At 38.4% G+C, this 26372-nt stretch overlaps 1 protein-coding gene across 3 annotated transcripts in view; it reads left to right on the forward strand.

Moving 5' to 3' along the window:
- The first annotated feature begins 9912 nt into the window (after window positions 1–9912).
- Window positions 9913–26372, forward strand: part of KLHL2 (kelch like family member 2) — a 54152-nt gene continuing 37692 nt past the window's right edge. For 2 of the 3 annotated variants that reach the window (XM_064417607.1, XM_064417609.1), the window contains exons 1-4: window positions 10812–10830; window positions 13074–13199; window positions 17425–17531; window positions 22041–22162. In XM_064417607.1, coding sequence (XP_064273677.1) covers window positions 13162–13199; window positions 17425–17531; window positions 22041–22162 — 267 coding nt within the window. In that variant the 5' untranslated portion in view covers window positions 10812–10830; window positions 13074–13161. Of the gene's footprint in view, window positions 10117–10811; window positions 10831–13073; window positions 13200–17424; window positions 17532–22040; window positions 22163–26372 lie in introns of those variants that run through there. The other variant, XM_064417608.1, reaches the window with a different exon arrangement.

Genomic DNA, 26372 nt, shown 5'->3' on the forward strand with positions numbered 1-26372 from the left:
TGACAGCCTTGTGTATTCTGCATACTCCTCAACCACATAGTTGTGCTTAGTTATTATTGGTAGTTTTTGCTAGCCTCTCTGACATTTTTCAGCTATAACATCTCTGAAATGAGAAGGATCAGAATGACACACTGTTCAAGCACGTGCAAAATATGAATTTCCAAAGCATCATATTTATTATCTGTTATGTGCTCTGTTCATCAGCTAATGTTTCTTAACCTTCTGTTTGTTCTATAAGAACATCCCTTACCCTTCAGCTAATGCTAGTGAGGACTCTGAACAGGATCAAAGCTGTAAGAGGGGCTGAAAGACAAGTAAGATTGTATCCTCTCCAGGTTGTAATTGTTCTGTGTGTACTATTCAAGAGAAGCCAGGACTGTCGCCCTGAACAGCTGCAGTGGCTCTGTCTCTCTTGAAAGCATGTTGAAGTGCCAAGGGGTGAAAACTGCTCTTGAGGTATGAGCTTCTTCAGAGAAGAAGTTCCAAGTCTTTTATCTCAGTTTCTGTGACTTTTCCTGGCTATCTTTTTCTAGAAAAAAATTCTCAACTGAAACCTCCCAGCCAGAGCATTTACGTTCATCACTTGCGTTCATTTGTTCTTGTTTAATACAGATACACACATTTAATGAACCGGACAACTATCTTAAATTAAAAAGAGGCTCTAAACTTGCTGGTTTGACTCAGATAAAGTCCAGCTCCTGTGATAAGAGCATGGTCTGTTCCAGTTTTCAGCCTAAATGTTCCTTTTTCCTCCTCCTTATTGTGCTTCCTCTTTTTTTTCCATTCCTGACAAGAACACAGATCCTACTAATCAGCAGATGACAAAAGTTTTCAGTGACAGAGGCCACAATTTGCATACATATGTGCAGTGTGTGTGAGACATGCCATTAGACAAGTGTTTAAGATAAAATCAAAAGAACAAATTCTTCTAATTGTAATTTTGGAATCCTAAAGTCCCAGTAAGTTTACATTTTTTAGCACTCATTTGAACAGCTATAATTTTATATATAATTGTAAACTTTGTTTTTACTGAATAGGAAATGAAGAGTTCCCAATGGACTACTGAAGAGCCCAGTCAGGGAAAACACAAGTTTAAATATGTGAAGTGCATAAATACTTACTGCATACAACACCAGTTAACATAGTCAGAAATATGTGATTGCCAGCTTCAACTGGTTTATGTAAAACACGTATGTAATCTCTATAGTAGTAGTCTGCTCTTGTTCTTACTAGATAACTCAATCTTTGTTTTGGTTTTGATATATCATTTTAATTGCTAAATTCACAGTATTTTTTATAGTGAGAGGTTTTAGTGATGTAGATAGGTTCTAATAAAGAAGCATTCTCTTCTGCTCCATTCCTGTTCCATCTTCATCAAATTTTGCAGACATTGTAATTTTAGTGTACACAAACTTGCAAGTCTGCCTCCTGAAGCATGATCTAATGCTGGGCAGTCTAAAATAGATGAAGATATGGCCTGTCCTAAATTATTTCCACTGCAACTCCATCAGTAATGATGAAAGTATCTGGTAAGGGTAAGATAAAAAGATGTGGTATGGCCCAACAGTGCTATGCTGCCCTTAGGGAAAGCTCTACTTAGACAGATGCACAGGAGTAAATGCTCTACTTAGGCATTACCTTTGCCATATCACTAATTACAATATTTGGGGACTAGCTGTCACAATTGTATCCTCACAAAAAGACATAATATCTACTTTTCTTCCTCTTAGTTTCATGTAAAATTTGGCATGAATGGAAACAGGATTGAGCTCACAAATTTTTTCACATTCAGCTATAAGATATAATTATCATTACTGTTTCTTTTTTCATACTACAAGTACAATTAGTACTTCAACTGTATTCAGTTCTATGTAAAGAATACAGTCTCTGCTCTGAGAATATGGGGTTGTGACAGATCCCAGCATTACTTAAAATACAAATGGGAAGTGAAAAGGTAAAAATAATAGTAGAAAATTTTATTTGCATGAATTGGCTGTAATAATCCTGAAAGGCATACTGTAGTAAGTGCAGTCTATGTTGTAGCCTCATATTACAGACACTTCAGAAGTACTAATTTTATTTCAAGCTCCTGTAAATTTTTAAATTCCTGTGGAGGTTAAAAAAAATAGTTCACTGCTGAATATGTTTAATACAAAGGAACCTTTCAATCCGTGTATAGTTTCAGATTTTCATATCATGTAAGTGTCAACTTTTTGTGTTGAGCAGCACGGGGCTATTTATGCACGGTAATCACGTAATCAAAACCTGCCACTTGCTATGCAGATTTTGCTTCCTAAGAAAAATGCCCATTAAAAATTCTGTGGCCTTTAAATGTGAGCTATTGAAAAGAGAAGAGCGTTACACTGGCATTGATAAAAACTCTTTCAGTCTTTCACTGATTAATATACAAATTTGAATGCTGGAGGCTTAGTGTGGCCATGGGTTACTTCAGCTAATCTATTAGTACAGACGATTTTGCAAAATGTCTTACATGTCCATAATGAATTCCAGAGTTAGGACTGATGAAAAAGGGTAGATGATATGGCTGTAGAGAGAGAATTTGGACTACTTTATGTAGATGAGACAAAGAGCAAAATAATACCAAAGAGAAAAAGCGTGAAAAACAGAATGGGCACTCTTGATTCCTAAAAAAAAAATAAATTACTGATTTCTTAGATATATTAAAAATCAAATAAATTGGGGTTAAAGAAAGGATACAACTTTTCAATTTCATATCTACTCTTAGAAATATACACTAGCAGTATAAAAGTTCAGAATTAACTATCACAGTCTATCTTACTTTGTGCTAAAGATGATTTTGAGTTTTAAATGATTTAGCACTTAAGCAAATGCCTAATTTGCAGGGTAAAAAGTACTCCTTCTGCAGAGTAATTTTTTCACTTTGTTCTGATTTTTCAAAATCACATTTCTGTTTACATTCTGTTATAAAGCTATCACAATATGTCAAGCATTTATTTGAACTATATAAAAGGAAATAGAGCTTTTTCTACAAATATTTCAGTATTATATAATCACCTTAGATTATATACTTTCTAAGGTGATTTTCTTAAAAAAGAGGTATGTTTGAGATAATTACCTTGGGAAAACTACTGATAAAATTGAAATAAAGACAGAAAATGAAATTTCAAGGAAAAATTAGTTTATTTTTTTCCCCACAGTTTTTTTCTTCGTTTTCTGTATAGTTTGTCTGAAAATCTTAAAACTACTTTGTCAAGAACTAGTTTGTGTAAACTAACTTTTTAGGGTGTATGGTTAAATATTAACATTCCAACAAATATTCTTTTGAATATTTTAAGTTCTGAAGTTACCAATTTTTTAACCTCACTATATTAGTCTGGATCCCAATGTTCTTTTGCATAGAAATATTGGCAAGGGACTGTCTTTGATACCAGTGAAAATTCCACTTCAGAAACACCATAATAAACTCCTCCTTATGTACCTGCTTATACCAGAATTATTAGACTAAATCTTTTAATATCTTTATCTTTGACTTAAATTTCCCCTTAATTTTTTTTGTCCAGTTTACTAGGAGTCCAATTTTAATAGACATTCTGTATAGCTACAAGTACTGATCTGAGCTATTTTATTAAACAATGAGTATATGCTTATAAATACAAGAAGTATAAATACTTCTAGTCTTTCTTACACACACAGAAAAGGTTATTCCAAATGAAGATAAACTCAATTTCTGGAACAGCAGCATGATTTGCTTTTCACTTTCTATGAACAGCCTCTCTGCAAAATTATGTGCAGTAACTAGACCTATGTGATTGTAATTGCTATACCTCCCTAAACATTTTAGTATTTTAATGTCTTTGTTTTCATTGCCTCTTTGTACAACAAAAGAATCTGTACAATGTGTGAGGTATATCCCACTTGCTTTTTCCCAGTCTACAGCATTTTTCGTTTTCACTAAATGTCCCCTCAAGTGATATAGACTCTGCAAATACTGCTCCTTCTGTCTTGTTTATATGCATATGAAACAGTAAATATTCAGATTGTTTACTTTAGCATACTATGTCTCTTTTCACAGTATAAATTGCTCCCAATTACTGTTCTTAGGTAAGCTCACAATGAGCACGATTAGAGGAAATTGATGATTTTAACTACTGGTATGCAGTAGGCCAATCCTGGATACCCAGGACTACCTAAACGAGTCCATCTCTCTGTCTCGTTGTGCATTCAGGAAGCACTAGATGGCAGTACATCAATTGTTTAAATGTGACTTTAATTAATGAGCTGTAGCCGTTTTCTTCTGAGAAAGAGGTGTGTTGGTTGATTGACCTGGTTAGGACTATCTCCCAACATTGCTGTTAGAGTGGGAATATGATGGAGGAGAAGTACACAGACTTTAACGGGCTGCATGTAATAGGTAGCTTGCAGTTATTATCCATGAAGAAAATTACTTTTGCTTCATTTTCAAGAAAACAATGTTTTGACAAGCTAAACAAGTAGGAGAGAACACAACAATAAACAAAAGTCTTTTCTACACTCTATTTATAAAGTAAAATAATCAGGAAAAAACTCCAATGACTGCTTATGATGCATTGTTTGCTAAAACCTAAATGTTACAAATAAGTAATTTTTTTTCTGGTGTAGGCTGTACAAAAAAATGGTGCATAACTTATTTCAGTAACATATAATTCTGTGTTAAGGGTGAAACTCCTCATCAGCTTTGCACATTGCTGATTGGGATGGTCCAACTTTTCCCAAGACATCCTTGCTGCAGGTTTCTGCTGGTACCTTTGCATCAGGTCTAAGCAGTAACATGGCTATAACGTGAAATCTGGTAATTTTTGATGGGCTTTCTTCTGGTTTGGTGAACGGAACCCACTCAGTATAGAGACCTGACTGCCTTATCCAGTGTACAGGAAGCAACACAAGTCTGCAGGTATGAGAGCAGGAGTTGCTCCATCCCTTTCACAGTCATCTCAGGAATACACTATATGTGAAATCCAAACCTTTGCATCATTTGGTCTCAGAATACTCAACAAGATATCTTGGCATCTTTGTAGTTTGCAGTACAAATATGAATCATGGCTATGACCTACATTTGCTTCCATTTGTAATTCTTATTTCAGCCAGGACTTCCTTTTGGAAGCTGTAATCTAGAAGGAACACAGCACTGACCACAGGGACCTGGCTTCTCCATCAAGGAGAATTAAAAAGTGTCATACCATTTGCTTTTTATGTGTCCTTATTTTCCAGAAATAGGATTAGAGTACCTAAAGTCTGTTTACTAGATTGTGTGTCCTATCAAGTCCTTTTAGGAATTACACTATATCTGGTTTTGAACACTGAAAAAACAGTTCATAGTTACTAATTTTCATCATCATCATCATTATAAGGTCCATGAATTTTACAGGACAAATCTTATCCCTTCACCTATTGTCATTAAGTATGTGTCTTTCTTAGTGCTTTTGCAATTGTTCACACAGGAAAATAAATGCTAGAAAAGACAAAATATTTTAATCCATGCTTAATTGTATTTAACTGATTTTGGTCACAGTACAATTTCTCTTTGATAGCAGCTGCTTTGCTATTCCTTATTTCACAATCCAAATTTACATGTTTTATTTTTTCTCTCTCTGCCTACTCTCCAGTACATATTCCTCTGCAATCTGGTCCCTTTCTCAGTCTGCTGCATGCACTTTCCCGCATTTCCTTTTCACATTACTTTTCAGTGTAATTCTTCTCAACTGCATTGATGTCCTTAGCTCAATGGTTCTCTGAAGAACCATTTAAATATTCCATGCTTCTCAAGCAAGAAAAAGGAGTCTCTTCTACTAGAGTGAGGCCTTTTAAGATTAGGCAATGCTGGATTAATGCTGATATTAATGCTGGTGGCTTAGACAAAAGAATGTAGTAGTAGCTAGTGTCTGTGTTGAACTCAAGTCCTGCCATGAATTCCACAAAGGTCCTTGTGGATTTGTTTAGATACAGGGGCCTGGGTTGCATAAAGGTCTGCTGCTGGATGGTTGTGTCATTGATGGAAAAAAAAATGCATGTGTGCCCTCACATATTTTGGATAAATGCATACTTATCTTTACGTATATTTTTGTACATAATTTACTCTCAAGTCAATTCAGTAGGATACAAATATAATGGATAATCTAAAAGCTAACAGAGTGAAGAAGCACATTGTTTTTCTGTTTGAGGCAATAGGAGTACTGAGAGGTCCTGAAGTATTCCATTCTAGAGCCCTTCCTTTCCTCTCCTCTCTTCATGAAAAGAATCCCAGCCTCAGCAGCATGTCCTCATAAGCATTCTACCCAAACCCTTCAGCAGTTATGACTTCTAACATCTTAAACAAGAGCAAATGTTCTTACCACCTTATATTTTGTCCTTTTTTGGAGATGTCATCCTAACCTACATTTGTCAATTAAAAATAACTAAGGACTTATATCAGTGTCCTCTGTGGCTAAACCTAAACCAGATTTTCTTCTAACGTGACCACATCAGCCTAGAGCATGGTCCCTTAAACATGCTAATACACCACCATGTATATATGCAGTCACATTGACTTTTACTAGGATCAGTTATTCTACTTGTAGGACCATGTAACTTGTGGGACTATCTTGTTAGCAAGCAGAGCTCTGCTAGCATGACTTCATTTTCACTGGATGCAATTCACTGATGGATAGTATTGGGGTTTCTGTATGAGTAAAGTATTTCTGGTGTCAATAGATCTGAAGAACCATGTGATCCTAAGTAAGCATTGGCCACATTCCTTTGTAACTCACTAAAACAAGTGGAAAAGCGATGAGAATTATTACAGGGACAGCCTGAAACATGACAGGGAATTTTCTCAGTAAATGCAGTAATTTGAATTGCTGCAGCATAAACAAAAATGACAGCTATTTCATCATAGATAAGATACATAGCCCATTTCCTTTCAAAACTACATACATACACCCACAGACATATATAAATAAGTTTTTTCTCTGAAAGTTCTTTTCTAAGAAGAGGTATTGGATCCCATCAAAATCTAGGCATTGTATTTAAAGGACGTGTTTTCTCATGGTTAGAGATACAAGTTGTTTTGCCATAACCACATAATGTATTTTGGATGAAGTAGTTTTTGCTTTGATTCCTCTTGAAATTACTGAACTACAAAGATATACTTTTCAGGAAAAAAAAATTGAACCTTGCCCTATTTGTTTCTTTTTGATGCTCTGCATCACAGAAATTAACTGATGTTGAACATTTGCTCTGAAGCCAAAAGAACACTGCAAGAAAATGAGAGAAGTCACAGATAGGAAATGTTTAATGTTAAGAATAAATGTTTGTACTGGTTTTGGCTGGGGTAGAGTTAATTTTCTTCACAGTGACTGGCATGGAGCTGTGTTTTGGATTTGTGCTGAACCGAGTTGATAACATAGACATGTTCTTGTTATTGCTGAGCAGGGCTCACACAGAGCCAAGGCTGTTTCTGCTTTTTACGGCCAGGCTGGTGAGGAATTTGAGGTGCATGGAAGGTTGGAAGGAGACAGAGCCAGGACAGGTGACCCCAGCTGACCAAAGGGACATTCCCACACCATGTGACAACATGCTTAGTATATAAAGTGGGGAGAAGAAGGAGGAAGGGGAGGATATTTGGAGTGATGGTGTTTGTTTTCCCAAGTAACCCTTACATGTGATGGGGGCCTGCTTTCCTGGAGGATGAGCCAAGGCCCTGCTCTCCTGGATGGCAGAACACCTGCCTGCCCTGGGAAGCAGTGAATTAATTCCTTGATTTGCTTTGCTTGTGTGTGCAGCTTCTGCTTTCCCTGTTAAACTTAATCTCAACCAAAATTATCTACCTTTTAGCCTTCTGATTTTGTCCCTGATCCTACTGTTGGGGGAGTGAGTGAGTGGCTGCCTGGGGTGTGGCTGCTGGCTGGGGTTAAACCACAATAGTAACATTGCTAAACAGTTCTTCGTGTTAGCATGGAGCAGAATGTGCACAATCTGCAGCTGCCTACCTACTTGCAGGATTTATATGTGAAGAGTGAACAAAACCCCTCAGCTTCCAGACCAGCTCACAAGTTTACAGTGGTCTTGTGCGGACCCTTAAACACAACACAGTAGAATTCACTTAGGTTTTACGGATCAGTAGAAGTTGGGATCCTTGTCTTACAAAGTGATGTGTCCAGGAGTTTACTCTGAATTACAGAAACCTGGAAGTGTGATGTGACAGTCATCATCCACTCTCGGATCTACCCAGGCCACACCTATTTATGAACTCAGACCTCGGACATGCTATGCTACGTGGAGCCAGTTGAATTTAAACCTCCATTTCAGAGAGCATTATTTCTGGCTGGCTCCTTTGGAGCCGACTTCCCTGCAAGCAGGTTTTGTTGTGCATTTAAATCTTTAGCAAGTACCTTGTCTTCTCCAATACAACTCAGAGGCAAATCTAGTTGTCTCTTGAGAAGAGAAAAATTCAGTAGTTACAAAGCACAGACTTCATAAAAACAGACACTGCCAATTGTGATTATTTAATTTAGAAAAACCTCCAGTGGTAACCCATTGAAAAAATTTTGAAGTGTTCCCAAATCAAACATCACTGTAGTGAAAAAGGATTGGTAAACTGAGAAAACTAAAAGAAAATGGAATTTGCCTAGTGAGGAGTGTTATTGGAGATTAGCAAAAATGAAAATAACAGATTAAAATACATTTAGTTTTAATAGCTAGTGATTTTATTAGAAACACTGGTGAAGGCTTTCACTACCCATCTACAGTAAGTCTTCACCCAAAACACTCCTGCCAGTTTGTTTTGTGTCTTACTTGAAATATGCTGCCTCAAACTCTTCTCACTCTTATAAAAATAGTGTTGGTTGGTTATTAGTAGATTTATTCTTTTAGAGATACTATTCCAATTTAAAATCTTTTAGTCCAGTAAAGAAGCATTTTAATTTTACAGACACAATCAGATTTAAATACCTGAATTGTGTTCAGCCTGCTAAATCCATTTTCCACTACACAATCTCCAAAGATTTCGAAGTAATTTACAGAGGTTTAAATACAGTAAATTCTCCTCTAGTGCCCCAAGTCAGAAATTCTAAATGTAGTATTCCTGATCACTGCTTGAATTAGTGTTGTTTACAAAGACACATTTGAAATAGATGTCAGTTCGTTTTTCTTTTTGCCATTTTGCATCACAGAGGCGACTTCAGCAAACCCTGAGACACAACTCAAGTACTTAATGATCAACGTCAGCAATGTCTGCAAAACACAGGAGGCCAGCTGTTTTGAGCAGCAGTGTTCCTGCTGGAGTTGATCGAATAAAAGACGGCAACATCCAGCAGGTCACAGGGAACTAGACCCTGTTCAACTCCTCCGTCCCGACGCACTTCTGCTCTTCCCTTCGGCCCCTGCTCGAGCAGAAGCCACCTGCATGAGCTGGTGTCGGGCCAGCTCCTTGGCTGGCCTGCCAAGAAGTTGCCCATGTCCCTCATGGTGTGCACCTGCTGGTGGATTTTCTCACTGAGGACCGCTTTCATTTTTTAATTTTTTTTTTCTTTTCCCCTGTGTGGCCCCACGCGAGCGCCCCAAGCCACCCTCGCTGTTGCTGAGGGCACGCTGACCCGGGCGCTCGGCGGGACGTGTCGCTCTCCGGCCCGTCCTGAGCCACCGCTTTCCCGGGAAGCGGGAGACGCGCACTTGGGCGCTAGACCCTGGCTCATCCCACTCGGAGGCCACACTTTCAGCAGGAGCAACGGCGTCTCAGCCTCCTCTTTCCAAAGCCCCTGGGAGGAGGCTGTCCCACCTCCGGGGCGGAACACTCCGGCGAGGCGCTCCTTTCCTCCGCGGGTACCGGAGCTGCGGCCGCCACCGCAGCACGGACCGCACAGGCCGGGCCGCGTCCCGCCGCCGCGCCTGCGCAGAGCGGCCCGTCCCCGCCGCGCCCTCCCGCGGGCGGGCACCCGGAAGCCGCAGCGCCGGCGGCTCCCGGCGGCGGCGGGGCTCGGCCGGGCGGGCGCAGCCGCTCCCCGCACCCCGCACCAGCGGCGGGGCAGCGCAGCTGGCATGGTGCTGGCGGCAGCTCGCCGAGCCCGCGTTGCACGGAGGAAGCCCGAGCGGAGCCGCGATGGAGATGCTGCTGCCGCCCGTGTGAGTGTGGCGGCGGCGGCGAGGCGGGCGGGGTGGCAGCCGGGCGCCCGCCGGGACGGCGGTGCGGAGCGGAGCGGAGCGCTGTGCGGTCCGTGGGCTGGGGCGGCGGGGCGGGCCCGGCCGCGCAGCAGCGAGCGGAGCTGCCGCGGCGCTCCGCAGCCCGGCCGGCCCCGCCGGGCCCCTCGGCGCCGGGAGGAGCCGTGCCTGCGGACGGGGGACGCTCGGAACCGGCCGCGGGGCAGCGCCGGCGGGAGGGTCGTGCCGGCGAGCTGGTGGCGGAGCGGGTGCCCGGCTGGCCGGCTCTCCCCTGGGCAGCGCGGCCGGCGGTGCCCGGTGGTGCCGCTGCGGGTGCCGGCCGCGGGCGCCGTGCGGCGGGGGGAGCGGGCGCGGGGCTCCCGCGGGCGGGCAGCGCTGCCGGCACCCCCGCCCGCCGCCTTCCCGTGCGCCTTCCAGCTTGTGGGGACAGGCGGGCTTTTTCGCCCTCCTCCCCCTCACTCCTTCTGCTTCCTCCATATGTGGTCCCAAATTACTCCTTGTTTGACTCAGCAGTCGTGCTTATCTCACTCCCGGTTTTCTGGTTATTTAGTTAAGCATCTTTTTTAGTGGCAGTGCCCAGGCGATGCACTCCAGGCAACCATCTCCAGCTGCACCTCAGCTGGCCTCCTCAGTCCTTTCACAGGCTCCGCTTCAGTGCCACTTCATCCTGTGCCTTCGGTAGGTAGATTTCAGGCGTGCTGTGCATGAGGTGCTTGAGAACAAACTGAAGGAACCAGTTGCAGACAGCTCTGGCCCAGCTGGGGAAATGGTAAGAGAGACCCCAGTACTTCAGGCAGACTGGCAATTCCCAAAACCAAAAGCACATGACTGATGGTTTTGTAGGGTTCATTACCTTAAAACAGTCACCCTTTGTGACAAACAAATGAAACTTCAGCAAATTAATTTACGCTTCATGTGAAGTCATCCATCTAATCCAGGTTGCTTGGCAGCTCTTTACGGACAACTTTGTTTTTTCCTTGGATCACTGGATGACTTTGTTTTCCTGGATCACTTTTTTTTTTTCCTTGTATAGCTGTATTTGATGCATACACAGCCTCTATACATATGCAAATAGACATTGGTATCTGATGCATTGCTTTGGGATGTAGAAAGTTGCAGTGAAAGTGTTCTATCTTGGACTTGATAGGTCAGTGGTATGATTAAGAGCTGGGTCTCTTGGTTATAGGTCTTTGGTGTTTTGAATGTTTTCTGCCATCATTGATTTCTGTCTATAATTTTTTGGAATTCTAATCACAACGTATGTCACATAATGTAGAAAAGTAACCTTCAGTCTAAAGGAGTTTGTTAGATAGAATGTATTTTTTTTTCCTCTATGAAGTAGCATATTTATGTGCTGAATAGCATGTAACTTGTTTGGGTTTTTTTTTTTTTGATGCAGAATTCCTGTCTGTTATTTGTCCTTTTTCATTAATGAATTGTATAATTTTCAAAATTGAACATGAAACTTTTAATTCATGTCAGTTTCATGGTACGCTGTAGTAAGTTGGTTGCAGTTAGAGTTCTGTGGATGGATGTTACTTGGTTAGTTTTATGGAAACTTTTTACATTCCTTTGTTGCTTGATGCAATTTTGTATCGCTTTGCTCCAAAATTTTCTAGCTAGTGTAGGGATAATGAGAAATAGAGCCAATTACTTGGCTTTGCACTATTGTAGTGCACAGAACTTAGAGTTCTAGGTTAAAATCTTAAATTATTGTTGGCTTTTTCTTTTAAGTTCATTAGACATGGCCAATTAAAAAATTTCTGGTATAGTAGAAGAGAGGTTGCAATTACATGAGTCACTGAATATGTTCAGTTTGACTGTGCTTACCTAATGCTGTTAAGGTTGACTTTTCATTTGCAATCAGATCATTGATGTACCAGGGTTTGTTGCCCCACCAAATGACTTCTCAGTGCCTTTGCTTATTTCCAGCTTAGAGGTTCAGGAATGCAGTTACAATACTATAGAATAAAGCATCACTGATGCTAAGCATTTTCTAAGTGCTACAGCAACACAGTTTGCTTTGTAAGTACAACGTTGTGACTGTAAACAGGAAACTCATTGATTTGGTTTGGCATGAAAAGTCCGCCTGCTGTTTGGACAGTCCAAATGACTGAGGAGTGTATATAATAATTCTTCTACAGAAGTTAGTGTCTGTATAACTTGGGTATGTCTTACAGAAAGAATTCATTGTAGCTAGAGGTAATGATTTTTCACACTGCCTAGTTCTTCTCTTGCTGTTTGGAGTGGGGTTGTGAGAGTTATAAAAAATTAAAAGGTTGGTCACTTATGTACATTATGGTTTTCAAAACATTGAGTGACTCTACAAAAGTACACAATATTTCTGTCATCCACTTCTTGTGCTGTGGGTAGGGAAAGCCTGGATAATTGCAGTAGTCATTGTGTGGTCTTCCTGTCAGAGGAGAACTAGGAGCTGTGTGAAACAGTAACTGAGGTCCTGATAGAAGGGCAGAGAGGAGCTCTTACCTGACAGGCAGTGAAGGCATTAAGAGACTGGGGTGATGGTTGCTGCATTCTGCCACTGCTCTGTATGGGCACTAGGTGAAAAGTTCCCAAAACTCTAATTCTGCTCTCACTTCCTCCTATTGGAAATATTCTAGACTGTTTCTCCACTAAATAAAATAATATTCACAAAACCAGAAAACATCATCATGTTTTTTTAGTGTAGATTATTGTTAGCCTCTGACAATGTCACCAGTATTACTCACCAACTTACTACTTCCACGGGAATTCTACCTATTCCTCTCCACCTTTGGTAATAGGGAAACTAAAATTGTTTGGAGTAAAGAAGTTTGAAGTGCAAATCTTCTTCTCCCCAAGATGAAGGTGGACAAAGAAAGAAGTGACAGCACTGGAGATTCAACAGAAGAATTAACTTTTTTTTTTCTCTTTCTTTCCAGATGCACCAAACTTTGTCATCAGAAGCCATTGGATCTGAAAGATGATAACACCGAAATTCACTGTCCCATTACAGTAAATCCATGGCACATGAAGAAAGCTTTTAAAGTTATGAATGAATTAAGAAGGTATGACCTCACTGTATACACCTGCCTGGAGTCCAAAGTTCATTTTTGCTTTCATTTGCATTTGTTAAATTAATAATAATAGTTTGTTTATTAAGAACACGCAATGTCAGAAGTATAGCTGAGGAGAAGGATTAAATATACAATGAAGTGATAACTGAATGATAGCCGTGTGATGATAGCTGTAATGTATGCAGTATGTTTTTGCACTTCATAACTTAGAACTAGTTTTATGAGACTTGAAAAATACTTACGGATTGTACTTAAGGAGTAACAGCTACTAATCCTCTCTTGTATGCAGCTGATCCTGGATAGACAAAAAGTGACTCTGGTTGAGCCTTAGGCTCTTTGTATGCCTGTTGTTGATTTTCTTGTTAGGCTGTGAACCAGAAAAATGTTAAAATTTTCTGTTCTGGAGACATAGGTCACAGTATAAACCAACTGACTGCACATTTTCTTAGTTATCATTCGCTTGGCCTCTGGGAGAAATTGATCAAATGTTGAAAGTAACTTTTCTCAGTAGAGTTTTGTAAGACTTTGAGGGATAATACCATCAGTTTCAGTGAAACTGGGAGGCTGGTGCTGATGGTGTTCTTAGCATCCATATTGATTTATATTTTACATATGAGTAGGTGAAGTGATGTTGAAAACTGTGACAGCTGGTAATTAGAGATCACAACTGAGCTCTGAAAATCAGGACTCACAGCTATCACTGATAGTAATTTAGCACTATAACTTACAGCAACAATGGAGAAATTAAATAAATAAAAACACTTCTTCAGCAGAGACAGTACTGGAGACTGTGAAAATCCTGTAGTTCTTTGTTATTTCCCATATAAAATTAAAAATTTGAGAGGCTTCACAACATAGAAACACAGCAACTGATACCCTTTTAAAGTATGCCTCTGCCTTTGGCCTTTGCTGTTCCATATAGGTAAATCTTTAAAACTGTGTGCTGGGTAGACTGACACTTGTTGCTTCACCTAATTTATGCCCTTGGCTTTCTCCAGTGTCCCAGTAACCAGATGCAGTGTCTCAAGGAGCATAACAGAGCCTGGCTAGAGCCAGTAGCAATGACTTCCTAAGGATGAGCAAGATTTTACATGGAGGAAGTTTCCCAGAATTAATCTTAACAATAATTTTGGAAGTTAGAAACCTTACCTGCATTTTGCTGTGTTTCAAGTAAAAGATTAACAGTCTTCCAGCAGAGTGCATTTTTAAAGCCCATGGATTATTTTCAGAATATACTTTAGTTTCCATGGTTACCTAAATTCAAATTGCTGTAGAAGCAATTTGAGCAATTTTGCCTTGCATGTATAAATACCTAAAGTTTGAACAGGAGCTGTGCCATATAACCTTAACTAGTTGCCATTTAATAAGGTAAAGCAACAATATTTACAATTTAAGCTGAGTACAGCTTTTAAGATGGTAAGTGGTAATTAAATAAAATTATAAACGTTTCTAGTTGCATTCATTTGTTTGAAATAATAAACAGAAAATCTTAAAAATGTTTCAGACTTTATTGCTCTAAACAAAGATCTAATATTAATCCAGTAATTATTTTTTTTTTAATTTAGAAACAACTTTAAAAATGTAATGAATCTCAGTGCTTTTCATTAATGTAGCACAAACAGGTATTTGCCAGAGGTATATTCTCCAGGAAGTGAATAGCTAGTGAAAAAATAATTTGCTTAAGCATCTAAATAGATTTGGTTTTGAATGCTTAAGTCTCTGTGTTTATGTTAAATTTTTGCCTGCTGTTAGATTGTCTGGCTCTAGTAGCTTGTTAATGAGTTTTTATGTGCTTTCAAATTTTGACAAATTTCAGCAATTTTGTTCTTTGTATTTTTTGTCATTTCATTGCTCAGCATCACCTCAACGCTGAGTAGAAAGCTCATTAGAAAAACTAATTAGTTCTTGACATGTGATAAAATTACACTCTGGTGCCTATCCTTTCGCTTTATTATAATTTGCTTTTATCAGAAAGGAATTTGATGTTACCTATATTTATCAAAATTCTCATTCTTACAAAAAAGACTTTACCAAAACCTTTTGAAGATGGGGGTAATGAAAACTTTCTCTGTATGAGCAAATGAAGAATAACCTGCAAGCTGGTAAACAGTTGCTCAATTATTCTTAAATGCATACTTGCTTAACAACCTTTTTCTCAGTGTCTGTACCATGATGGTGTATCCCCCACAATTCTGTTCATTCAGTCACTCTATATAAGCAAATTGGTTCATTAAAACTTCAGAACACAACCTTTTCTAAAATAAATTGATGTGCTCTCATGAAATGAAGGTGCTGAGGAAGCCACAAGATGCTTGCAGCAGAGTACATGATGAAGTTTTTAAGCTTGTTTCTTCAGTAATTTCTTTAGCTTGTCAGCTCTGTAGTAATGCAGAGCATACTCATTCACCTGATGCAGTTCCAGACTAGAGGTGTTACTATGTCTATGTACCTGCAATGTAATTAGTAACCCTAGCTGTGCATTGATGTAATTCTGTTGCTTCTGGCTTCATTGTTATCTTTAGTATTATCTTAGTTTTTATCTTTCTGTGCAATTAAGTATAAAATGTCTTGTTCGTGTTGTCAGGATAAGTGCGGGTGTCCAATAAAACTATCCATCAGATAACCATCTAATACCCTTTTATGTGTAGCTTTCTGTTTCCATTTTTTTAATAATAAATTTAATGATTGTTTCAAGATCCTCTGAATTGTGTGTTTCATCTGGTACAGTCATTACATTGCACATATTATGTACGATTTGATAAGAACTATACTGCAAGGTAAATTTGTGAGATTTACATAGTTGCTATAGGTTTTAAGAGTTGAAAGCAGAAAGATAATGTGAAGTGAGAAAGATAATTGCCAGGATTGCAATATGGCCCCAAAGGTTAGTTGTGGCCACCAAAATTTTTAATGTGTAACCTCCACAAAGCCACCTTACTTGAGTCTGGACTCATCAAAGTTGGATAATCGCAGAACTGGGAGATCAGAGTTTTCTTTTGGACTGAGGTGAATATTTGAGCTGTTTGGCTGAGAGCTCTAGTTCTGTCCGAGCAAAATGCAACTGCTCACCTGGCTTTGTGAGTTGCAAACTATCTAAAAATCTTTATTAGTATTCAGGAATGGTAAAAATGTATCTTTTTAAAGTTACTGAGAATAAAAATGACTAGATTGGTGTACAGCTCTTGCTCCATCCCTAAGGAATATGTTCTGTTAAGTCATACTTTTCCCTCTTCCCTCTGTTGCTGTGGGTCTGAGTTTTGTGGATTCCATACTACCTCCACAGGGACAGTGCTAGCATGAACAGGAAATAAAAGGTGACTGTAACCCTTAGTTAGATGATGTGAAGTTGCAGCCTTTTCATGTTGTGGTGTGTTTTCTTCTTTTTTTCCCCCTCTCCATATTCAATCTAGAAAATTGGATTATAAGGAGTATACGTGTTACGAGTTTAAGTGGAAGAGGTACAGCCAATAGCTGTAAACTGCATAAGGAATACCTGTGTTAGGAATGGTTATAAATGAGATGTTACTTTATTGCAACTGGACAGGGAGGAAATATGTTACAGGCACTAAGGACAAGAATGCAAATGCATGTAATGAAGATACAAAGTCAGTCAAGGTATGAAGTAAACCATAATAAATTCTAAACTGTTCAGACTGGAAAAAAGAATTGCTCTTGTGTGCATGGGCTGAATATGAAAAATGCTTGGAAAACAGTGAATATAGAGAAAACTGAGTAGTAGATTTGTACAATTAAGTAGGCATAAGTTTCCAGTGTAATGTGACACATGCATCTCAGTTGATGTTTGGATTCTTTGTTGTCTGTAAAACCTTGTTTCTTACGTAATTTTTTTTAGTGCTTGTATATATTAAATTCTGTTTTTTCTATCATAGATGTTCAAAGGGGCCCAGACTTCCAGAGAGAATGTTTATAAATTGGGCTGATACAAATTATGGTTATTCAATGCAGAAAACTTCTGTGCAATGAATCACAATTCAGTTGTTTGATTTTTAAACAGTTTTGTGTACCCAAGCTCCATCCATAATCTGATTGAGTAACAGCCATGTGGTTGTGTAACACATTTAAAAACAATGCTTCATCAACATTGTCTGCCTTCCTCTTTTGATGGCATGGGAAAAGAAATTGTGTGTGATATCGTATATACTTTTCTGTTGTAGTTCACTTATGTGAAATTGCCTTCTCTGATATTTCTAAATAGTCAAAACTTGCTGTGTGATGTGACGATAGTAGCTGAAGACATGGAAATTGCAGCGCATAGAGTTGTGTTAGCCGCCTGCAGCCCCTACTTCCATGCCATGTTTACAGGTACCAAATGTTTCAATACTTACTATGTTATAATCCAATCTAACTGTATAAAGAATAAAATTTCATTACTTTTGCTTTTTAGGATCTGATTTGATTTTTACATAAGCCAATAGGAACATTTGGGATTCTTAATGAATTTTTTTTTGCAGTCTAAGGACATTCTGTCAATGTAGCCTTTGTTAGCATGATGAATGCTTTAAAAAGTCTCCTTAATAAAAAACCAAATTAGATGTTGAGTAAGCCAGCGATAGTCAAGTTGTTATACCCTTTAAGTCTCTAGTAATCTCATTTGTCCAAAGGAAGGTTAAAATAACTTTCATGTGAATTTTGGAGTAAATCATGTCCTTTAACAACTACTGCTCCTACATTCTTCAGTCCATGAGTGCTCTAGGTTGTTAATAGATATGAAAGCTTTCTGTGGCTTTGGCAGCCTATGCTGGAGTGCATGTTTCAATATTTTTAGGGTAATTCTCCATGACACATGTACTCTGCATCATTGCCACTACTTTTCTGTACAGGCTTGATTCAACTTCTGCTCGCTCCATGCTGGCCAAGTTATTGCTTTACTGCTAGAGCAGGAATGCTGAGGGCTTGCAAGGCTAGGGTAGGCTTAGGTCTAGGATAGGAGCCTCCAGCTGAAATTCCTGTGCTGTGGGTTTAATTCCATCATAGTTATAAATCACATTGGCACTGAATTTCACATTATTTCAAAGTAAGGATGCTACTAAATGCATGTTAAAATTAGCTTCTGAGGTTTTGTCTGTTCATCCTCCAATCTTGTGCCAGCTTTGTAGTTAACGTCAACTGTCTGAAATGAAAAGACTTCTCTGTAATCCATTGCTTCTGACCACCAGCTCAGATGGAGGTAGAAATGTGACTCTTGGCCTGCCCATATGCAAACAGATTGGTGTTTTAATAATTTTAATTGTATGCAACAAGATGGGTGAAATTTCAAATACTGTTGTGTTCCAGGGAAGCAGCCGATCATTCTGGATTTTATAGGCAAATATTTTGACATATTCAAGGCCAGAAGTGGAGTAACTTCTACAAGAATGCTTTAAAGTTGCTTATAAAATTAAATATCTCTTCCTCAAGCAGTTCTTTAAGTTTGCGTTTGTGGTTGAGGCAAACATTATGGGTGTCTGATAAGTCCTTTCTTCATTTTTACTCCTGTCTATAAAATTAGAGTAAAAAAAGCTGCTTCTACAGTTTCTTTTTATCACCTTGGCAGCAGAGAAATGCAAGCCTCTTATGTTAGTTCTGTATTAAAGACTAATTGTTGTTGACTATCACATTGCAAATACTCTTTGCTCAGTATGTAGCTTTTTATTATGTCTTCTGTGATTAAGACATTTCTGCTTGCCCTGACTGCCCTTTCTGTGAAGAAGTTTATTACCCATTCAGAGTGCCAGTGCAGCAGTGTCTGTAGCTGCTCTGCAGATGGAATTACTGAAATCTTCTATTCCCTTTTAAAATTTTTTACTTGTTTTATGTTTTTAAATGTAGGCGTTCTTTAGCCCCAGTGCTGCAGGAGGTGGGAACACTCACTTGAGTAATGGGTGTCAAGTCTTTAACTAATATATCTGTAGTGAGGTTTGTGTAGTTGGTGAGCCAAATAGGTGGGAGCTTAAATAGAATTCAGCTGTGGCTTTAAGAGTTAGCAGCAGATTTTATGCTAGGCTTCTAGGTTGCTTACAGCACAGCCCAGCTGTGGTATTGGTGCATTTCAGCCATTCCCCACACAAAAATTTCCCAAAGTCATTGTGATTGTTCTCTCCATGAAGCCTGGAATCCCTGCTTTTTAGGTGGATTTTTATTCTCATCCAGTAATCTGCAAGTTCAAATAAGCAAATTGGATCCCTTAATCAGCCACAACCAAAAGGAGAAGTATCTTCTATCCAGAATGAAACAGGAACTGGAAAGACAATGAAAAACTTGCACTCTTATGCTTTAGGGTTACTTTTTGATTAGAAATTAGAAGCTTCTATTTAGACATGTGTTTGCAGGTTGATTCCATCATTCTCTGAGTCATTAAATATTACTGCAGTGCAGGCTGGGATATGGCATTAACTAGGTTCAAACAGAGGCCTGGGTTGTTTTGGTTTTTTGTTTTTTTTTTTTCCCCCTTCATTTGTACATGTAATGGTAGCCCTAACAATTGTCAGGAAATAAAAAGTTACTGTCTTTTAAAGTTACAGAATATAGTAAGTTAGTAACAATTATCCAATGAGGAGAGGGGGGAAAAAAGTCCCTGCTATTTAATCTATGTTAATAGGAGTATTTCTTTTGTCTTACACAGTGGAATTATTTAGAAATATGATTTAAATCTACTTAAATGTTTAGAAGAATTGATTTTAAAGCATCAGAGAAGGGACTCTTTAGTGGTTCTAGGGCCTGACTTCAGATAAGGGTGGCTTTAATTTTCTTTTCTACCGTAGCAGTTATCCTTCGGGATTTACCTGCTCTCTTCACTTCCATTCTCCATTTGTAAAATTCTTGGGTAAAAAACCATGTAAGCTTTTTAGGTAGCCCCTTTGTATCTTTGTAGCCCCTTAGTATCTTTAACTCAGCTGGTGCTTTGAGCTGCTGCTTGGCAGGTTGGATCAGCTCAGTGCTTTCCTTTCGTTCATGATATGCTTTCCTGTCACTATGAACTCTGTGGGGACATGGTGGTGCTGCTTCCCAGTCATAAACTGAGTTCTTCAGCAGGTTGAATTCTAGATTGAGATTGCCTGCTGAGTGCATCTCTGATTTGCTCTATATGATCTATCAAACAGATATGGGTTGATCTAGAATTGTGGTAAGATTGCATGTCTGGTTCACATGAAAGTTGGAAGCAAGTATTTTTTGGGGTTATTTTGGCTGGGTTTTTTTGTTGTTGTTTGGATGTTGGGTGTTCTGTTTTTTTTTCTTGTTCAGGGTTTTTTATTTTTATATTCTGGGCTTGGTTTTTAAACAGAGAAGGTGCCTATCCATGACTCTAAAAGCCTTGACACAAAATCTGAAAACAAATCTAATGTGCTTGCAGAATATCAAAATGTGCTCTCCCACACACACAATTTTCCCAGAGGACCACCTCCACAGCAGCTTGCATAATAAATAAGTTGCAGCTTACATGCTCTGAAGATCAATAGGTTTAATCTGTGTCAAACTGGAAGTAGAAACTTGGAATACAGGGCCCTGCAGGGAACATTCTGCAGTCATCCTTCAAAGGTGTAGGGGAATGTTTCAGAAGTGCAGGTGAAAGGAGAAAGTTCTGTGGGAGCTGGATTTTGCTGGTTTTTATGTCTTTTGAACTTCCTGCCACTTAAAGAGTTGATTTGCAATGCCATTCTTTACCCTTCAGCTCAAAAAAAAGGTATGGTAACATGAATAGCGATAACAGATTTGTCAGTGATGATCCCTTTGTTGAAACCACTGGGTAAAATGCATTGTTTGACACTAACCCTAGAGACAAGAACAATGAAAGAACAAACAATGAAAATGTGTATGAATTCATAAGAAAATATCAGCAATGGTTAGCATGTTCTTGTTCACTTCTCCATCCTGTCTGCTTTTCTTGTTGTATAAATTAAATTTATTGTATCACCAATGCCCTTATCTCTAGATGTCTATGCCTAAGGGAAAGAAATTATATCCAACATAGAAGAATAAGAAACTAATGTATTCAGAGATTGGGATATACTCTTCCAAAGTGAAATTTTATATATCTTCCAACATCACTTTTGTAGTTTGAAAGTCAGTGCAAGAGGGTTTAAAGGTCTGAGATGACCTGATCTGGAAGTCATTAAGAAGGTTATAGTCATTGCTTCAAAATATATACTTGGATAATTATTTCAGCCATAAAGAAAATATAGCACTTTGAGAAACATCATATTTTGGAAGGTGGAAGATATTTTGCAGGCCTTTCTATGAAGATCAGTTGTGGCATATGGCCAACATGTCAGCCTCCACAAAATGAGATCCTAGAAGTTTTCCCTTGCTTACCATTTTATCTTAGTTTAAGCTGTTAAATTGGAGCTGCAAAAGAGGTGAAATCGCTAAGGGAATAATAAGTGGGCAAGCAAAGAAATATGTATGTTAATTCTTCTGTGGGGATATAACTTTTCTTATTTAAATAAATTTACTCCAGACTGTGTTTGATATGCTCCTTCAATTAAGAAGTTAATAAAGCTAGAGTATTATAATATCTTGCTTTCCCAGCAAACTGTTTTTCTATGCGTTTGAAGTGTCATATTTAGGTTCTGATAACAATATTTTCCTGATACTGTACACTGGAAAAAATAGGTCACCTGCACTAAAAGTATTAACCCAGGTAGCATTTGCATGATGACAACAAAATCTTCCTTCCTCACTGGAGGAAGGAAGGAAAGAAAGAAATTAAATTATTGGTCTTGAAGTTTTTCTACTATCACAAGTGTTCATACACAAAATTTCTGCTGCTGTTAAACTTCTATATTTGGGCTGTGTTTCTGTCTTATTTACTTGACTAATAAGCTGTGTTTGTAGGTGAGATGAGTGAAAGCCGAGCAAAAAAAGTTCGAATAAAGGAAGTTGATGGCTGGACTCTGAGGATGCTCATTGATTATATTTACACTGCTGAAATTCAAGTTACAGAAGAAAATGTGCAGGTAAGAGTGAGAATATTTTCTGCAACAAATGAGATGCAATGTGCAGAGTAATTTATTTTGTCAACTGTTGAACTATTTGGTTCAACTCCAACATGGGAAATCTTATCTGTAAACTGGAATTTTTTCAGACCTTGTGCTTACATAGGAAGTAGTCATGCTGTTTAAATTCTGGGTCAAATTCAAAGACAATTCAAGTAAATGAAGAATTAGTTGACTTTAGTGGTCTTTGCAACCAAACCTTATGTAATGCAATAAAATAGATGGTCTACTTTGCCTAAAGTTAATGCTGTCAGCCACCTCTGTATCAGCTCTTCTCTAATATTTAAGTGAAATTTACATAAGCAAAGTAGATTTATTCCTTAATGTGAAACCATTTTGTCCAGTTAAGCTGTCCTGTTTATCTTTTTTCCTGTTAGCTTGCGCAATAAAGTACTTTTTCCTGCTCAATCTGTGTAATTTGCCAGTGACCAGCTCTGCAGAAATGTTTAGCTGCCATTTCTTTTTTTTAATTAAATCAACTGATATCTATCATGAAGGTTTTGTCCATCCCACACAGAGCTAATAAGTTTTTCCTATTGGCTGTACCTTAAGATGAAGCTTCAATTAGAATAAACCAAATACTAGCTTAGAAAACATAGCCTCCTGCATTTAATATTTTCTAAATGGAGGTGGACTTAAGACAGACAGAGTAGATTTTCCTTGCAGTATATTTTGAGATTTTTTCTAGAGGTTTGATAAATTTAAAACTACTTGCATAAGGGGTGATACATTTAATTCTCATGTTCTCCCTGTACTGCTATGCTCTGCTTTTTATTCTCACCCAATGCCAAATAACTGGGTATTAGCAGTTATTTTGCTGCTTTAGCAGGGTGCAAAACCATGTTGCTGTATTTGTCATTGAAAACTTCTGTTGCAATTATGTATTCTGAAATTAATTGCTTTTACTGGACATTAGGCTGAAATTAATAGGATTTGTTGGCTGCAGAATCCAATGGGGACACTGCTTGTTTTAGCCATGCTTGAGTGAATACTTCCTGAAATGAGAAATGCTGCAAACAAAATACCCTGCTACTAAGACTTCCATATCTTAGGTCATATCATAAGTTACTTAATTCTGCAGGACTAATTTCTTGTCTTTCTTAATGACTTGTTTCTTAAGAATCTTCCTTTTTAAGGAATTGTTCTGGTCTGATGATGAATGTGCGTAGTGAAAAGAAAAAAGACTGAAATTCGGTTGTATTTTACCAATGTGGTGGTTGCCCAAATCTCTATATCGCTGTGAAGACCTTGAGCAAATCTAGAGCTCTCAGACATTCCCTAACAGACCTCTTGCTGCTTGATCATTCTGGATTTTCATCCTTAAAGTAGAATATTCTGTCTTGCTGACAGAACTTGATGGCCCTAATCTTGCACAATTGATGCATAACATTGGAGTGGACTTAACAGGCAGTGCTACTGTATTTTGGCTATAGGTGCTGCCTAAGAGGAGGCATTATCACCTATCCTTGGCAATGTTGACTCTTCCATGTTAGTAAGGAAAGCATTACATTTCTTCCTCATACAGGAGTCTTTGAAGGCCAGAAATCCACGGGTTTAACGCTCCTGAGTCTGATAGGGCTTTAATTTTGATGGCTACAGGTTATCTGTCTAAAGATAGATAGATATCTGATGATGCTGGGGGTGTTAGTATAAACAATATGGCTTGGTCAGTGATATCACAAGTTTGTGGTTACTTGAGTACTGAGAAGAAGGTTGGGCTTCTAAGTTGGGTTTTGATTTTTTTTCCGGTATTAGTTGCACTTTAATGTTGATGGTGAATATACTTGTAATATGACTGTATTGAATGCAAACTTACTCTTTGTCACTTTCATCTTTTTTGCATTATTATTACTAGATATGTAGAGTTTATTTGCATTACAGCAGAAATAAACACTGTGGATAAAAATAAATATGCTGATGCAAATTCTTTTCCTTATGCTTGAAAGCCAAGATGGGAAAATTGTTACTGTGACTTTCTGGAAACCTAGAAACCTAGTGCAGCTTGTCAGGCTTTAGTTAAAAATGTGTTCTGTCCATAAGTGTGTTGCATGCTATTGAGATTAATTCTAGCTCTCAATTTCTTGTCTATATGACCTAGAAGATATTGTGAAATTTTGGTAGTTAGGAATTTATCTTGTAGGAATACAGAAGCATGAAAATCTAAGATGCCATTTTATGTTTGGATTAATGTGTTGAACTGGAGCATCATCTTCTAGTTAGGTGCTTGTGATTCTTATTCTGATACCCTTGGTGGTATTTCAAGTGTATCATTCCATCTTTTCAGGTTATACATAGTAAGAATAGGTATTGAATTAATTTCTAATACGTGATACAATGTTTGAAGAGGGTGTGCAAGCTTCATGTTTAAGCAATGTAGAATTGCTAAGTAGTTCTTGGTATTAAAATAGCTGCATTGTATATTTATGAAAACTAATTATAAAGGAATACATAATCGTAGCCCAGCTCATTGGCCTTTCTCAAGGGGCAGGTTAACTCTGAGCTTCTTTCCTTAGAATCTTACTTGATCCAGATGTGGACAGGAGAATGCTTCCTGACTGTGCCTTTGCACTTTGTTGGTGAGAGCTGTCCATTTTTTTTTCCCCAGTGTCCTGTTCTAACTTATGTGTGTTTTCGGGCAGGTGTGGAAGTAGAAAAATTAGGTGTAAGTCTGTGATTGAGGAGAAAACCACATTCATTTAGCCCATAAACTATCAATATGGGAGGCCCTAATCACTGGATGTTATCGCTACGTTAGTTAAATACAAAAGAACATTTGTTCTTTTCTTCAGTTCTTGGTTCAATAGGTTCCCCCCAGCCTGCAACAATAAGACAGCTGGTATATGAATGTGTACATTCTTTTAGTGTTTGTCCTTCATTTAGAACAAGTTATTTTATAATTCATCTCTAGTGGCACTAACTTTGCATAATGCCATACCAGTGTTTCTGCTGTATTTACATATTAAGTCACATTTTTCTGCATTCTTAACTCTTTGCTTTTCCCTTTTTTTTAAGGAATGAAACTAAATGTCAGACTTAGTGCAGTATCTCATTCTTCATATTTTAAGAAGGGAATATCCAAGTTAACATTTTCAGAAGGCAAATAAATTTTCTTCCATATCAAATTTTTTTGATATCCATATAGGTATTAACTACATGCAGTGCACAATGTGGGAGAGTTGGTTACTATAAGAAGCTCATGCGTGAGTAACTCTCCCACGCTATGCGAATGCTCTGCAGCCCCTTTTTAGTCAGCTGTACACCTCGGGCCTCTCCTGAGCACAAATATATTGGAGGAGAAATTCCTGCAGTTGTTGGTGGGCTGTGGATTTGTTATGGGCTTTAAAGGTCAGCCTGATACAGGCTAAGTAGAATGTGATTTGAATAAACACAAGTTAGGTGATTGAGTTCCTTTCTGATTCCCTGCTACAGGTCTCTGTTCCTTTAATTGTGCTTATACAACTTTTGCTGCACTGTTTTATAAAGCAGATCACTGAACTCAAAAAAACATCTGACAGCATAATACTCTGTATCTCCACTTCCACCCCACACTGGTTTTTGGGGGACTTTTGAGTTATTCTTAACTTGGCTCATAGCCCTGTTTTCACCCAATACTTGGGGTTAGTGTACTAAATGTACATACACCAATGTTGGGAGTAGATGTTTCTCTGCAGCCTGGGATAAGCATTACAGGTAGCTTCACTTGCTGCTACTGCTGTCTTGCTTTTGAACAAGATGAGTCCATGAGAGATAGTAGAAGAGAAAATCACAAAAAATTGTATTTTTACAATTGTATAGCTGTGTCCTAGCATATTTTTTCCTTTAAAGAATTTTGTTAGGGATAACAAACAAAGTCCAGAATCCTGAATAGGGTCATTTTCAAGAAGTATCATTTTTTCTGCTCATTTTCTGAAATTATTCAAGAACAATGTTTGCATAGTAATAAGCATATTATGAACAGTAATATGTATGCATTTTTTCTTTGTAACTCTTACTGTTCACACAGATTGCCATAAAAAGTACAACAGAGATGCTTCTATTTGTATAGTGTCATTGGGTGTGGGCATAAGAGTTGACAGCACATTTGATTTAAGGTGCTGTCAAAACAAGGTCCAAAAAAGCAGCTGATTTCCCCAAGAAATCCTCAAAAAAGAAGATCCTAATGTTGTCCCAG

The sequence above is a fragment of the Passer domesticus genome, chromosome 4, assembly GCF_036417665.1.
Source record: "Passer domesticus isolate bPasDom1 chromosome 4, bPasDom1.hap1, whole genome shotgun sequence".
Taxonomy (NCBI): Eukaryota; Metazoa; Chordata; class Aves; order Passeriformes; family Passeridae; genus Passer; species Passer domesticus.